Below are 15,012 nucleotides of genomic sequence, written 5' to 3'. Positions count from 1 at the left end.
ATATTTTGAGTATATGAGTCCAAATATGTTTATTACAGTAGTTATAAGAACAGAAACCTTTAAAATAATTAAATGCCCGTTAATTGATTCCATAGAGTACAATACAGCCATTGAAAACATGTTGAATCAGAAAACATTCATGGGGAAATGTTTGTGAAAGTACTAAGCTAAAGGGTCAGATTTCAAAACCATATTCATAATAAAAGCATAATTTTTTAATGTCTACATGAAAAGACTAGAAGGACAGGCATTAAAACATTGAGAATGTTTTTTTTATTTTATAACAGAATAAAAAGGGATTTTCTTCAGAAGGATACCTTTAGGGTCCCAACTTTTAGACTGTGAGAAATACAGTCGTCCCTCACTATATGGGAGTTCACTTACTGCGGCTTTACTGTATCACGTGGTTTTTAAAGTCGCCATATAGCAAGGGGTGACTGTATACTTCGCTGGTGAGTACCCATATAGAATTTTATATGTTAAAATTACGTAGGTTTAAGCGCATATAAAGTGTTTAAGAGCATATGAAGTGTTTATAAGAATGTGGAAAAGGGCCCTGGCTGGCGTAGCTCAGTGGATTGAGCTCGGGCTGCGAACCAGGCATCACAGGTTCGATTCCCAGTCAGGGCACATGCCTGGGTTGCAGGCCACAGCCCCCAGCAACCGCACATTGATGTTTCTCTCTCTCTCTCTTTCTCCCTCCCTTCCCTCTCTCTAAAAAAAATAAATAAATAAAATATTTTAAAAATAAAAAAAAAAGAATGTGGAAAAGGTAAATAAGAGAGTGGGAAAGGTTGATAGGAGCGTGGGAAGGGTTTATAAAGCCTTAAAATATATATAAATAATAAATATAATGCTGCTATTTCATGGATTTTCACCTATCTCGGGGGTCTCTGGAACATAACTCCTGCAATAGGTGAGGGATCACTGTAGATGCTCAGTATTTAAATAGTACTGATGCCTGGGGTGCCCCACTTAGCCTAATTTATAGACTCTTTCCTTAACAGATGACATAACTTGAAGGGATTACAAGCAGATTCTTAGGTATCTAAAAACAATTTATCACACAATCCTTAAATAGCATACTTCCCTTGTGTATGCAATGATGTATACATACAAACAACATCTTAGGAACACATGATTATAAGACAACTCTTCATTCATTCTTCATAGGTTCTTAATATGTATGTATGTTCCAAATGTACCTTCTGCATTAAATTTCAATTTTAATACAATATTTATGTATCATTTTGCTACTACCAATGTACGAGACAAACTAATAAAATCAAAGAAATGGAGGGCATGGTGTTCCCACACTAACAAGGTGCTTTGTTACACTACTTTTAATTAACTTATATAACTTGAGAATACTAAAGGGAAATTCATTGATGGGGTTCGGGATATTCTGTATAACTCACATAAGTACTTGGAACCTTGCAATAACAATAGGGAGGAAGGACTAGGACTTGTAACAAGAATTCCCAAATCAGGCTTCCAGCTGACTCCTTCAGTGTCACTTCACATTCCCTGGTCCTTGGTGCTTGGCTAGGCCCTCTAATTCTTACCCGTGGTGAAGATTTCAGGAAGCTAAAATTTCAACTTTTTAACCTGGTGTTTCCTGTTCTCTTTAGATTGGTGGTGTGCTTAGTTCAAAAGCTGCCTAAAAAAATTGACCAGTGTTTTTACTTTTATTATGATAGGAATGAAAAAGTGAACCATCAATATTCACATAACCTTTAGTTTAAAGAACTTTCAGCTTGGAAGTTTAAGCTTTAACACAGGGTGAACATCATGGTCTCTTGGTACCCAAGTGTGTATTTGTCATTGTGTCTATGAACAGGTTCCTGGTATAAATTTACCCGTCAACCAACTGACCTATTTCTTCGCTGCAGTCCTCATTAGTGGTGTTGTACATGAAATTGGACATGGGATAGCAGCTATTAGGTAATGATATTTACCTTTTTTTCCCTACTACATGCAAAGAAGCTTTCATTTAGGAGATGTTATTACTAAAATCTTCTACATTTGTTCTTTTTCCTGTGGATACTACCCAGTGCTTATCCTTTGTTATTATTTTAGGCACCTTCTGTTTTGCTGAGGAAATTTACGTATTGATAAATACGTTCAATGAACCATGTACATACTGTACTTATAATGTGGATCTTTCTATCTTTTGCCCTCTGCCAGCATGGTTATATCCTTATGGTGCTTCATGATTTTCATCCATTCCTGAAACTTAATCTTTCTATTCATCATTGGGTCAGAATGATAACCTCTGCACTGCTTCTTAGTCCTTTCTTTGGCTTATCAGCTGAAATACTTTCCTGCTTCTGCTTATTGCCTCTGCTAGCTAGAGTAAGAACACTGAAAGCTCTGGGTTTGTTAACAAATATAGCCTGTTTGGACACCCAAGTGGAAGAAGGTAAGGGAGGGTGAGATCTGGGACTCTTCAAGTATCATGCCCTCTTGTTGTAACTACCTGAATGTATCATAATTATACCTGACCATTTTAAAGGCTCCTAAACCTGTAATATCATGATGGGGGAGATGAGTCACAACTCCCCATCACTCCCACTGGTAATTACTGCCATAGGGAACACATACTGATGGGAATATTCTATCTTGTCAGTATGTGGACCAGATCGTCTAAAGGTTTTAGACGAGAAGATCTAATCACTTACTACTTACCAGTTACTTACAAACAAGAGTCTATATAGACTAGCAATAAACCTTTATCTTGACTGGTGTACAGTGTAGTGGTTTAAGTGAGTAGCTACTTTTTAAAAAAATCTCTTTCACCTTAGCTTCCACATTTTTTGTATTGCAGCCCTTAGGGTTTTACATATAAAAGCATTATTATTAACAGTTTAATGACTCATAGTATGCTGTGGATAATTTGTTAATAAAATCACAACTGCCAAGAAAAAGTGAATTTTACAAGTCATATACATAGTACTAAGTGATAGCACAATATATTAAGATGTTAATTTATTTTAGAGTAACTATTGTCTTACAAGGCTATTAAGTATAATTCCATTTTTAGAGACTGAATTAATAAATAGTTCTCCTAAGGACAGTCTGAACATTATGCATTTTTTATTGTACTTAGTTTAACATTAATTCAACAGGAACATACTTAGATAAACCTCCACCTTTATTTATAATAGCTAGGAAGGACAAATATAAGTATTTAGATAATTTACTTGAATTATATTTCTACTGTGTCCTTGGAAAATAATATACAATAAACCATAAATACGCTTTTCATTTAGTTTCTCATAGAAATAGTAAACTTTTCTTTATATGTGTAGCTAATTTCAAGTTATTTATTCAGCATACTAGTTTTTTAAAACTTTGAAGTTGTACATCTATTTCAGAATGCCCTGTTTTATAAAATGCAATTTCATGGATGACCAAATCTGTATAGTAAAATTATGATAGAGATATATAGATACATAAACTTTTTGTCTGTCCAGAGAGACTTGCTTTTTAAGCAAGAACTTGAAGCACAGTGGGAAGTTTGAAGATTATATACATTATTTGATAAATGTAATACTAGTATTAAATTCCTTTTTCTTATGTGATTTCTTAGGGAACAAGTTCGATTTAATGGCTTTGGGATTTTTCTCTTCATTATTTATCCTGGAGCATTTGTTGATCTGTTCACCACTCATTTGCAACTTATATCACCAGTCCAGCAGCTAAGGATATTTTGTGCAGGTAACAGACTTAAATTATTTTATTCATCTATGTGTTATTAGTAGTTTTATGCAAAGTACTTGTATCACAAATGAAAACATCTCATATTATGGTTGATAAAGTCAGTTTATAAGAATCTCAGTCAAAAGTAGTAGAGCAAAATAATGTACATTCCAGTTTCTTTATGAAAAACAACTAAAACCAACATAATTTTTAAAAGATTAAAGTAAAATGAGCAAAACATACCATGTTAATAGAAAACATGACTAAATCATTAAATGAGACAAAGGGGCACTTAATCATATGGAATATTATCTGTGATGAAAATGTAATCACTGTGAATCTTACTGTATCAAGTAACAAACCATCAAAACAAAAATGGAAAAAGCACAAAGAAAACAACAGGCATCATAAAAGAGACTCATCTCTCAACACATGGCATATAGGTATGAAAAAGTCAGATCACTGAAGCTCTTAATAAGGTAAAAATAGATATGTTAAACTACACCACAATTTCAAGTTCTCATGAAACAGAAATTGTCCAATTTCATTCAAAATCATAATTGCAGTATATTTAAAGATGATGAAATAATGTGTAAAGTTTGGCTAAAAGGAAAATTCACTGCCTTAGGAAGTTTTTATGAAAAGAAATGTAAGTATCTGTTGAACATTCAACTGAAGGAGTGAGAAAAAAACTATAAAATAGTTGAGAAATGATGTAATTAGTAAGGATATATAGACAGAAAAGAAGAAATTGGAAAAAAGAAAAATACAGCTGCTAATTCTAAGAGTTAGTTATTTGTAGAAAAAAGTATTAATGGGTGAAAGCTTTTATAGACAGAATAAGATGTCAGAATGGGGAATTAAAAGTGATACAGAGAAAATTTAAAAAATTATAAAACTATTCTTTGTTCATCTCTGAAAAAAAATTTTAAAGCCCTGGATGATTATTAAAAAATAAACAGCCTAAATCAATCCTAGAGGAGATAGAAAAATATATGTATACATGGGCTAATTATAAGAAATTAAGAAAGTTGAAGAAGGATGCCCCTGAAAGTTTCATAGGTGGGATTCTTTCAAATCTTGAAGAGATTATTCTTTTTAATTCCAATTTAGTATAAACTCTCCAGATTGTATAGAGAAGGAAACTAAGTTTTTTAAGCCAATATCAGATACATCTTTTAAAGCACCAAAAAACTCTACAGACACATGGTGTATCTAAACAAAGCAAGGTTTAACATAAGGTAGTCTTTCTGAATGTGGTAAACATAATTAACCATTAGGGGGCAAAATCCTCATCTCAGCAGGTTTTAAAACAGATACTTAACAAAATTCACCATCTATTAATGGCTAAAAAATAAAAATCCTTAGTAAAAGTAGAAATAGCTGGTTACTTCCTAACAGTATAACACTTAGAAGCATTCCTATTAAAGGACAAGACAAGCAATCCTACTATCTCCTAACACTGGTACTATTAAATAGTCTGTAAATGTGAGTCAGTTCAATTAAATAAGAGGGAAAATAAAAAGTATAAGTATTAGAAAGGTATCCCCCCCCCCCCCCAGATACTGTTACGTACCTTGCGGGGGAGGGGGGGTAGTGGTGTATAAAATAAACAGAAATGAAATGTAGAAAAAAATAAGTAAAGAGCCCGGTTACCGAATCACTGTTCAAAAGGCAACATTTTGGCGGGTGGGCAGAGCAAAGAGGCTGGCGGGAAGGGTGGCGCTCAAAACTTGAAGGGGCTGTCCGTGGGTATGAGCTTGGATATGCGCATGCGTTGGGTACCAGGATGCCCAGAATCCCCCGCGTCTAACGCCTCAATTACTTACGCGCGCGCGGTTCTCTGGCATTCGCGCCAATCTTCAGAGCTCGAGCTTTCTTCTGGAGCTTGCGCTCATATCCTCAGCTTTTCTTTTCCGCAACCTTGCGATTGATTCTACGCGCTGCCCAGTAGCAAAATCCTCTTCCGAGCCTTCAGCCATGGCCTCAAACAACATTATCTACATCGCCACAGAAAACTCGGAGGTGCCTACTGAGTTTGTGGAACTGCGCGGGGTCCACCTGGAGACCGTCCCTCTGGAATCTGTCCCTGTGGGGACTGTTCCTATGGAGGATATCCCGGTGGAGGATATCCCGGTGGAGACTTTCGCTATGGGGACTGTTCCTGTGGAGGATATCCCGGTGGAGACTTTCGCTATGGGGACTGTTCCTGTGGAGGATATCCCGGTGGAGACTTTCGCTATGGGGACTGTTCCTGTGGAGGATATCCCGGTGGAGACTTTCGCTGTAGGGACTGTTCCTATGGAGGATATTCCTTTGGAGACTTACGCTATGGGGACTGTTCCTGTGGAGGATATCCCACTGCAGACCACCCCCATGGAGCCGGTGTCGATGGAAACCCTTGCATATGAGGATATTGCTGGCAGTTGGGTGCAGGGTGTCGACCACAGTTCGTCTCTGATTGCGCTGCACCCGCTCTTTATTAGCCAGAACCAAGGGGACCACAATGAAGAAATGGTGATGGTACAAACCCAGGAGGAAGTGGTGGGCTACTGCGAGTCAGGCAGCCTGCCCGGTCACAACTTCCAGGAGCAGCAAATGGTCGCCTCGAGGGAGGAAGACATCTACTTCCAGCAGGTCCTGGCTTCCCTGGAAGCCTCCGCGTCATCATCGACCCAGAGCCACACTAAGAAGCGCAACCGCAGCAAAAAGCCCAGCATCGGTAAGCAGAGCTCCTCCAGCAGCACAGCCGCGGCAGGGACAGCAGCGGCAGCCGGGATGGCTGCGAGGACCGCGGCTGGGGCGGCGGCTGCGGCTGGGGCTGGGGCTGCGACTGGGACAGTGGCAGGGTCAGGGACCACGGCGGCGGCGGCGGAGGGCTGCAGGAAGTGGGAGCAGAAGGAGGTATTTATCAGAACCCTGGAGGGCGAGTTTTCTGTCACCATGTGGTCCCCACACAATGAAGGAGAACAGGAAACTGAAGGACCAGTTGTGGAGAACTCACCACCTGATTATTCGGAGTACCTGACGGGAAAGAAACTTCCTCCTGAAGGAATACCTGGCATGGACCTGTCAGATCCCAGACAGCTGGCAGAATTTACTAAAACGAGGCCAAAAAAACCCAAAGACGATGTTCCGAGAACAGTAGCTTGCCTTTATACAGGCTGCGGAAAGATGTTCAAAGATATCGCATCTATGAGAAAGCATGTGAACACCCACGGTCCAAAAGCCCACATATGTACAGAATGTGGCAAAGGTTTTGTTGAGAGTTCAAAACTGAAACGGCATCACCTGGTGCATTCTGGAGAGAAGCCCTTTCAGTGCACATTTGAAGGCTGCGGAAAACGCTTTTCCCTGGATTTCAATTTGCGTACACATGTACGAATCCATACCGGCGACAAGCCTTATGTGTGCCCCTTTGAAGGTTGTGATAGGAAGTTTGCTCAGTCAACTAACCTGAAATCTCATATCTTCACGCATGCTAAGAACAAAGATTAGTCAGTAAAAAGGAGAGAAAACCCTTTTATGATTCCTAAGGGTCATGTTTTGATAAATCAGTAAAAAAAAATTTTAAAGGTTCTTTAAAAGGTTAAAAATACATAAGATTACATTGTTAAAATGTTATGTTTTGATAGAGTAGTAAAAAAGGTGAAAAAAGGTTTAAAATGTATATATGAGTACATTGTTAAGATGCTTTATCTTGTTCTGTAATAATTATTTGAAAAATATGGTTTTTTGGTAAAGTTTGATCCTAACAGGAGGATAATTCATGAACCTCACATCAAAAGACTTTTTAATGCGACTAACTGTACTAAAAATGGGACTTTGCAGATTCAATTTCACCTGTTCATACATGTTTAAAGTTCTGTGTTTTCCAAATAGTTATGTTTATACTTTTAGAATTATGTTTAATAATTAATTATATGGGGGGGTTTGGAGGTTGATAACTTTGCTTGCTGTAGATTTTAAGAGAATGAACAGTTATATGCTTACACTTTAGAAAAGGTTAAATAAGTTTTGTTTGATATCTTAATTTTGGTTGTGTTTGATATTAACACATTTTGCATAAATGTCTTTTAGCTGCATTGAGTTATATATGTAGCATTGAATATTAGGTGTGATTTAATAGTGTTAGTCAATTTAAACCTATTTTAGTCATTCTATTTCCCCCAAACACTGCCAAGTAGTATTTAATGTAATTTTTTTGCCCCTTTGTTTAGAGAGTGGTGCTCAGTTATAGTTTTATTGTTTATATACTGACTTTTTTTTAACACTTGATGTGTACACTTTATATAATAGAAAAGGCAAACATACAATACCTGTTCAAAAAAATTGCCTGTAAAAATACTGTAGCTACAAAATAGAGAAAAAGGGGGAGGTTGCCACTGGCATCTGGGGAGTAGAAGCCAAAGATGCTGCTAAACATCCTGCAATGCATGAGTCGTCATCTACAACAAGGAATTGTCTGCCCCAAAATGCCGATAGAGAGAAACCCTGCTGTGAGTAATGTGAAAGTTGTAGTGGATTTCTTTGATGTACTTATAAACATTAATGTATAGAAGTTGTTTAAATAAAGGAAATGTTTGTTTTCAACCACTCTGGTTGCTTCTTAGCCATCGTGGGGAAATCTGGAATGTACAGGGAGTGGTCTAGTAGGTCTGGTACCAGCTGCGTCCCTGTCAAGACATAGTAGTTTGACCAGAGAGTCCAGGAATCACTGCTAGTGTGTGCTACCCTGACTCTTGTTTGGATGGGAGAGTTAGTGAGGATGCAAGCATCTAGGCAGTCCTGGTGGACTGTTTCATCCTGGTAGGGATGGGGGGAGCTGAATTTAGAACATGGTAATGGTGACAGATCTAATCAGTGAGGATGGATTATTTTGTGGAATTGTGTTGGGACTAGCAACTTGGTGGGGGGGTGGGAGTGGCAGGGTTATATCCATATTCCAAAATTAGTGTCATTAGCATAAATTCCAGTGTGCCAAAGAATTAGTGTGTTTTTTTGTGTGAGTGTTTTGTTTTAATTTTGTTTTTTAAATGAAGCTATGAAAGCAGTATAAGAAAACAGCTTATTTTCTATCATCTTGAACTGGAAAAGACTTGATACAAAGGAACACTTTGAACACACCAAAATTTAAAATGTCTGAATAGACAAGACTATAAACCAAGGCAAACAACATACTGGAGGAAATGATTAAATAACTCTTACAAAAGACCAAATTCCTCAATGTATATATTGCAAATAACAATATTTGCAAAGTAGTAAAACAAAACAAAATCAACCCAGTCAAAAATGTAAATAGAGAAGGGATAGAAATAGTTCTGTAGGAAATAGAAATAGCCTTTTAATAGAAATATACATGAAAATTGTACAAGTTCACTCATAATTAAAGAAATAGAAATTAAGACATTTTACTTTTCACCTAGCAGATGTCAAAGTATGAAATTAAGGTAGCATCCATCCAGTGTTGGTTTAGAAAGAAGGTGGGAAAATATGCCAATTATGAGAACATAAATTAATACAAACTCATTGGAGGTCAGTTTTAATACAAATATTTTTTGATATACCAATTCCTTTTCTATGTAATTTTTCATACCCTTACAGATGCATATTTAATTAGTTGCATAACAATATGAACAAAGCTATTTGTTGTAGCATTGTGTGCTACAACAAAGTTAACACAGCCTAAACAGTCATTAGTAGGGAAATGAATTTTAAGTCAATATATTTTTTAAAAATGGGTTACTCTGTTGTGGATATAAGAAATGGGATGAAAAAGCAAAATATAGTTCCTGATGGCTTGATACATTTGGTGTTTTTAAAAAATAACTTAGGGAACAGAAAAGATGATTTACCTATATGTCCTGGACTAGATTTGCTCTGGATATTTTTGGAATTTAACAACTTAAAACACCCAAAAAGGGGAAGGGTTACATCCTTACAATGTGAATATGGTATGTGGAACATCTATTAGCTAAGTATCTGGCAATTGTAATAGCTAAAAATAACATGCTTAAATTCTCATAAATGTAAGTAGCTCAGTGCTATATGATAATTCTATGATTTGGGGGACTCAGGCATTTTCTGTCTAGTTAGCTCTGCCATTCCTAACATGCAGCTTCTATGTTGTGGACTCAGGTTTAGTTCCCACATTCTAGCCAGTAGGACAGGAATATTCCCACCACTTCCACTCACATCCTTTTGTTCAAAACAGTCATATGGCCCTGGCTGGCGTAGCTCAGTGGATTGAGCACAGGCTGTGAACCAAAGTGTCGCAGGTTCGATTCCCAGTCAGGGTACATGTCTGGGTTGCAGGCCATGACCCCTAGCAACCGCACATTGATGTTTCTCTCTCTCTCTTTCTCCCTCCCTTCCCTCTCTAAAAAAATAAATAAATAAAATCTTTAAAAAAAAAAACAACAAATAGTCATAACCATACTCAGCTTCCTGAGAGCCTGGGAAATGTCTTTAGGTTACATTTCTCTCACTATAGAACATTGGTTCTCAACCACTGATGCTCTCACCCTCCTGGGAATGTATGGAATGTGGGGAATGGGAGCTATTCTTTAGTTGTCTGACAGGAGAGCACTAATGACATTTAATGGATGGAGCCAGGAATGCTAAATATCCTGTAATGTAAGGGACAGACTTACACAACTAAGAATTGCACTGCTCATGGTATTAGTAGTGCCCCCACCCTTCCCCGTGGCAAAAACTAATATAAGAAGGGAAGGCTAGGTATGCAGGGAGGGGTTATATAGTGGTGTGCTGGTATATGTTTTAACACCTGACTCTGAAGGGGTAGGGGGGTAGGTAGCTCTGATACGTAGCATTTGCTGGTTTCTGTCTTGTAAATATGTGGTCCCACCATGGCCAATTTCAAGGTGCAAGCTTGGAGTCCCTGAAAGAACTGGGAAGGGATGCACACAGTTGGCTATGACATGCTGGTAGAAGCAGGCTCCAGCACACCACTCTATGTATGATGGAGGTAGTTGTAGTCTGTGACATGATGTTAGATACATACTCTATTCAGCCCACCAATAGTATTCTCCGTAATAGTTTAATTCTTAAAACGATTTCTTTTTTCAAATACCATTTGGATTTCCATACCCCAGTTCAGCAAGAATGTTTATTTCATCTTAGCTTTTATTTGAATAGCTCTGATATTCCTTTCAAAGATCACAGGTATGTTTATGTTAATTATGTATACACTTTCTGAAAAGAGGATATAGTAAATGGAAGACATTAATTCTATTTGTGATATACACATATATCAGGTATATATAATAGAATATAGATTTTATTAGTGTTATATTACAAGGTATTAACATGCTTATTTTACATTTTAATATCTGAAATGAAAGAGGCCTCTAACTGAACATCTGTCTGCTGTACTAATAAGTAAATCTATGTGCCTCACAGCTTCTTCTGGTTACTTTCCTAATTTATAAGAATGCCCAGGTGTTATGAGATCCAAATACCTATGTCATTCCTACCCCTGGTTGAGCTTATTCTTTTTTTTCTCTCTCTTTTCAGGTATCTGGCATAATTTTGTCCTTGCGCTCCTGGGTATTTTAGCTCTTGTCCTCCTCCCTGTGATTCTCCTCCCCTTTTACTACACTGGAGTTGGGGTGCTTATCACTGAAGTTGCTGAGGTAAATGATGGATTACTTAGGCATTCTTTTATCAGATTTTGTGATGTAACACGTAGCATTTTATGTGAGGGACTTTTATTCAAGTTCTCATAGATAGAATGCTCAGTTTCTCCTGAAGAAATTATTGGCAGCCCTTTCAAATGAAATAGTTTGGTGAAACACACTGTCTTTTTAAAAAGACTGAAAATTGTTTCTTTTCTTAGTTACAAAACTAGTATCAAGATTTTCTACCTGTAGTTTGTTGATAAAATGCATCATTTACTATTACTGTTTATTTTTATAAGTCTGCTTTTGAGTCAGATATCTTTACTCATAAGAAGTAAGAAAGATGAAACCTAAGCTAGCCAGCCAGAACATTTTATGGGAGCTTATGTTTTCAACTCTGTATTTCACTCCCTTAGTCAATAACTACTCAGATGGCATCAAGTTTTCTATTCAGATTTGGGGAAGAGAAAAATTAATTTTGTGAGCAAGTGGCTCACATATTCATATGCCGACAGTATCACCTGCATATTTGGGACTGTATCTAAATAAGGCCTTGCCTTACAGTTTTATCCACTGAAGATATAGGAAAATGAAGGCCTTCTGATAACTACTTTCACAAAAAATTTAATAGCAGTTTATTTTAAAAAGCTATCATTTCAGTCTTATCAGCTGGCAAGTGGGTTTTTGTTTTCTCAGTTGCAAAAAACATTCAAAATCTTGGAGAAGTAGTAAAAGTAACTAATTGTTCGGTTTTGTTTTAATTTTATAAGATTATATATCTTGGATTCAAAGCTAGATTATTTTCTGTATTACTCAAAATAATCTACTTAACTCAGTGTCTTTAATTATTTGCTGAAATTAATCATAGCTTGTTTACACACATTATCTGATTTGTTTTTGCCCTCTTTCCAAGGACTCACCTGCAGTTGGACCCAGAGGTCTTTTTGTGGGAGACCTTGTTACCCATCTACAGGATTGTCCTGTTACTAATGTTCAAGATTGGAATGAATGTCTAGATACCATTGCCTATGAACCCCAAATTGGTTACTGCATAAGTGCATCAACTTTACAGCAGTTAAGCTTCCCAGTTAGAGGTATGTATATTTCCCTCAGTGTAATACTTCAAGCAGCAATTTGGTGAACTTTGTCATTCACCAATCTTAGATTATGTGTATAGATTTATTTTATTCTAATTTCTTTAAAACAAATAAGAAAAGTGTGGCTCAGCAGATTGAGCACTGGCCTGCAAATCAGGGAGTCACCGGTTCGACTCCCAGTCAGGACACGCTCGAGGGGCAACCACACATTGATGTTTCTCTCCCTCTCTTTCTCCCTCCCTTCCCCCTTCTCTAAAAATAAATAGATAAAATCTTTTTTTAAAGTAAAATAAATCAGAAATAACAGTAGGCCCAAACTAGTAAATATTCTTGGTAAATCAGGTACTGGTATGTATGTTACCTTTATTATACACTGTTGTGGAACTCCTAATTTTATAACATCATATTTGAGTTTTAGGACTCTTGTATCTAATTACTTATGAATTTAAAAAAACAACAACAACTTGTATACTCTGTGGGGCAGGGGGCGGGCACCATAGAGACCTGCTGCCACTGTGAGAACGCTCCAGCCATGCCTCCATGCCCTGTACCCCTCCCCCACATGCTTCCTCCTAATGCTGCCCTGGCCTTTGACCCCAGGTGCACAGCTGCTGCTGCTGTTTGTCTGGCCATAGCAGCAATGGTGGTGGCAGCAAACAGGCCTAAAGCAGGGTAAGGCAGGACCCGCATGCCAAGCACCTTTACATAGTGGAAGCAGAGACCTTGAATTGTTGCACCACTTTGTTATGTGCCAGGTGAATGGAAAAACTGTGAAAATGCAGGTGCAAGTTGCCTCTCCTGCCTGGCCTTCTGGACCCAGTGTCAAGGAGCTAAATCATGTGGATGTTGCTGAGTTTCAGTGGTGGTTATTCAGAAAGGTGAATGTACTAAGCTTGTGGAATCTTGTGTGTGTGTGTGTGTGTGTGTGTGTGTGTTTTAAGCCAACATACTGTACAGATTTTTTATTAAGTTTCTTTAAGTATACATGTAACTCATGATCCCTTTGCAAACCATTTTCAGTGGCAATCTATCATCCCCTTTAGCTTTTATTGATGAAATCTGAATGGTTTCCTTTGAGACAAAAATAGAGCTGAGGAAAATCAAATTGCTGGATTATTTTTGGCTCCTGAGTTTTATTAGTGAAAGCATCATCCAAAGCATGGTTTTTGAGCTGTCCACAAGTTACAGAAAGTGGCCGTGTGGCAGTATCAATGTTCCTCTGATCTGAAGGTCACAATTGACTTACTAATAATGTGATTGGTCTGTAACTTGGAGCAGATTTAAAAACAAAAACCCCACACCTCTGGAGGTTACCTTCATGGCCACTCCTGGATTTTGTTTCTGTTAATACTTCTCTCATTGTAAGAGGGTTGCCGTGATGCAAGCAGTGGCACTTTGACATGTGCCCGCATAAGATAACATTTATGCCATAATCTTAGGTATGTGTCGATATTTGTCAAATCAGTTATTATTGTTCAAGGGATACTTCTGTTTGTTTCTCATGGGTGAAAGGTTTCATTAGTTATGTTAATATTAAGTCAGAGTCCATGTAAAAGATCTTTAAGATTCAAAATCTATGTTCGAGTCCATATTTAAGACTTGATGTCTCCCATGGAAAATGTGGGCATGGAAAGTTCCACAAGGCTTTTCCTGACTGTTCTATTAACTCATAGAAAGATTCTGGTTATATCTGCCACCTGGGGCAAGAGGACTAGATGAGCTTTTCTAGGTCCAGGCATCGGGGGCCAAGGGGACTTTGTAGCTTCGCTACAGAGCCCTAACTGGTAGCAGTTCCAGTTCTGCTTCTAGTTAGTCCTTTTAGAGACTCGTTGTACACCCTCTGCCTTTGCAGAGGTTGAACCTCTGCTGTATGAAGAGTGGGATTAACTTGACCTAGAAACCAAAGAATGAAGTAGGCAGGGCTGAGTCAGAGCTGATATAGATTGTGCTACCATCAGTGCCATCCTGTTAAAAATGTTAAAAATTAAACATTTCTACTATCACCCTTGGACATAAGCAACCATAGGACTAGGCTCCCCTAAGATAGGTACATGTATGTTCTTTACCATCAATTTGTTTAAACTTTGATACTTTCTAAATAAACTTTTTAAAAAATTGTGTTAAGTCAGCATTTAAGCTCAATCATAACCAATTAAATTCCAATAATTAAATGTCCCTGTGCTATATGGATGATGGCATGTCCAAAGCTATTTGGGGTCGTTATTTTATGTGGCAGACATTCAGTGGAATTAATCTTGTCTTCCAGAAATAGCCCCTGAAGTCAGGTCTGTTGTTCCATGTAGCAGGTGGCAGGGTGAAGCAAGTTCATTCTCAGAAGCTTCCAGATTTGAGTTCTTTCAGCTCTGAAAGACCAGTCTCCCAACTCTTTATATAAAATGATAGGATACCAAATTGTTAGAAGTGTTGGAAAACACAAATTATGCTCATAAACTATATCTTTAAGTCAAGAAATGCCCTGGATACTTGTCCACATTTACTGGGGTTAGGAAATATTATTAACAATCAAAAATAACCTTACTGAAGTGCTGTGTGCAGCAATGATAAAGTAGTAA

General features: G+C 37.6%; 2 protein-coding genes across 2 annotated transcripts in view; both read left to right on the top strand.

Annotated features, from left to right (window-relative positions):
* MBTPS2 (membrane bound transcription factor peptidase, site 2) overlaps positions 1-15,012 on the top strand; it is a 44,304-nt gene that overhangs the window by 18,017 nt on the left and 11,275 nt on the right. Inside the window, exons 4-7 of the mRNA XM_045855946.1 lie at positions 1,841-1,944; positions 3,593-3,720; positions 11,239-11,357; positions 12,256-12,436. Coding sequence (XP_045711902.1) covers positions 1,841-1,944; positions 3,593-3,720; positions 11,239-11,357; positions 12,256-12,436 — 532 coding nt within the window. The remainder of the gene's footprint in view (positions 1-1,840; positions 1,945-3,592; positions 3,721-11,238; positions 11,358-12,255; positions 12,437-15,012) is intronic.
* Positions 5,420-7,668, top strand: YY2 (YY2 transcription factor). Its single transcript, XM_045855947.1, has one exon. It carries the CDS (start codon positions 5,683-5,685, stop codon positions 7,198-7,200), a length of 1,518 nt encoding a protein of 505 aa, XP_045711903.1. The 5' UTR covers positions 5,420-5,682; the 3' UTR covers positions 7,201-7,668.

This window comes from Phyllostomus hastatus, unplaced genomic scaffold (assembly GCF_019186645.2).
Source record: "Phyllostomus hastatus isolate PE091 unplaced genomic scaffold, TTU_PhHast_1.1 phas_scaffold_12, whole genome shotgun sequence".
In the NCBI taxonomy this organism is placed as follows: domain Eukaryota; kingdom Metazoa; phylum Chordata; class Mammalia; order Chiroptera; family Phyllostomidae; genus Phyllostomus; species Phyllostomus hastatus.
The sequence above is the reverse complement of the archived record's forward strand: the minus strand, read 5'-3'. Positions and strand labels throughout refer to the sequence as shown.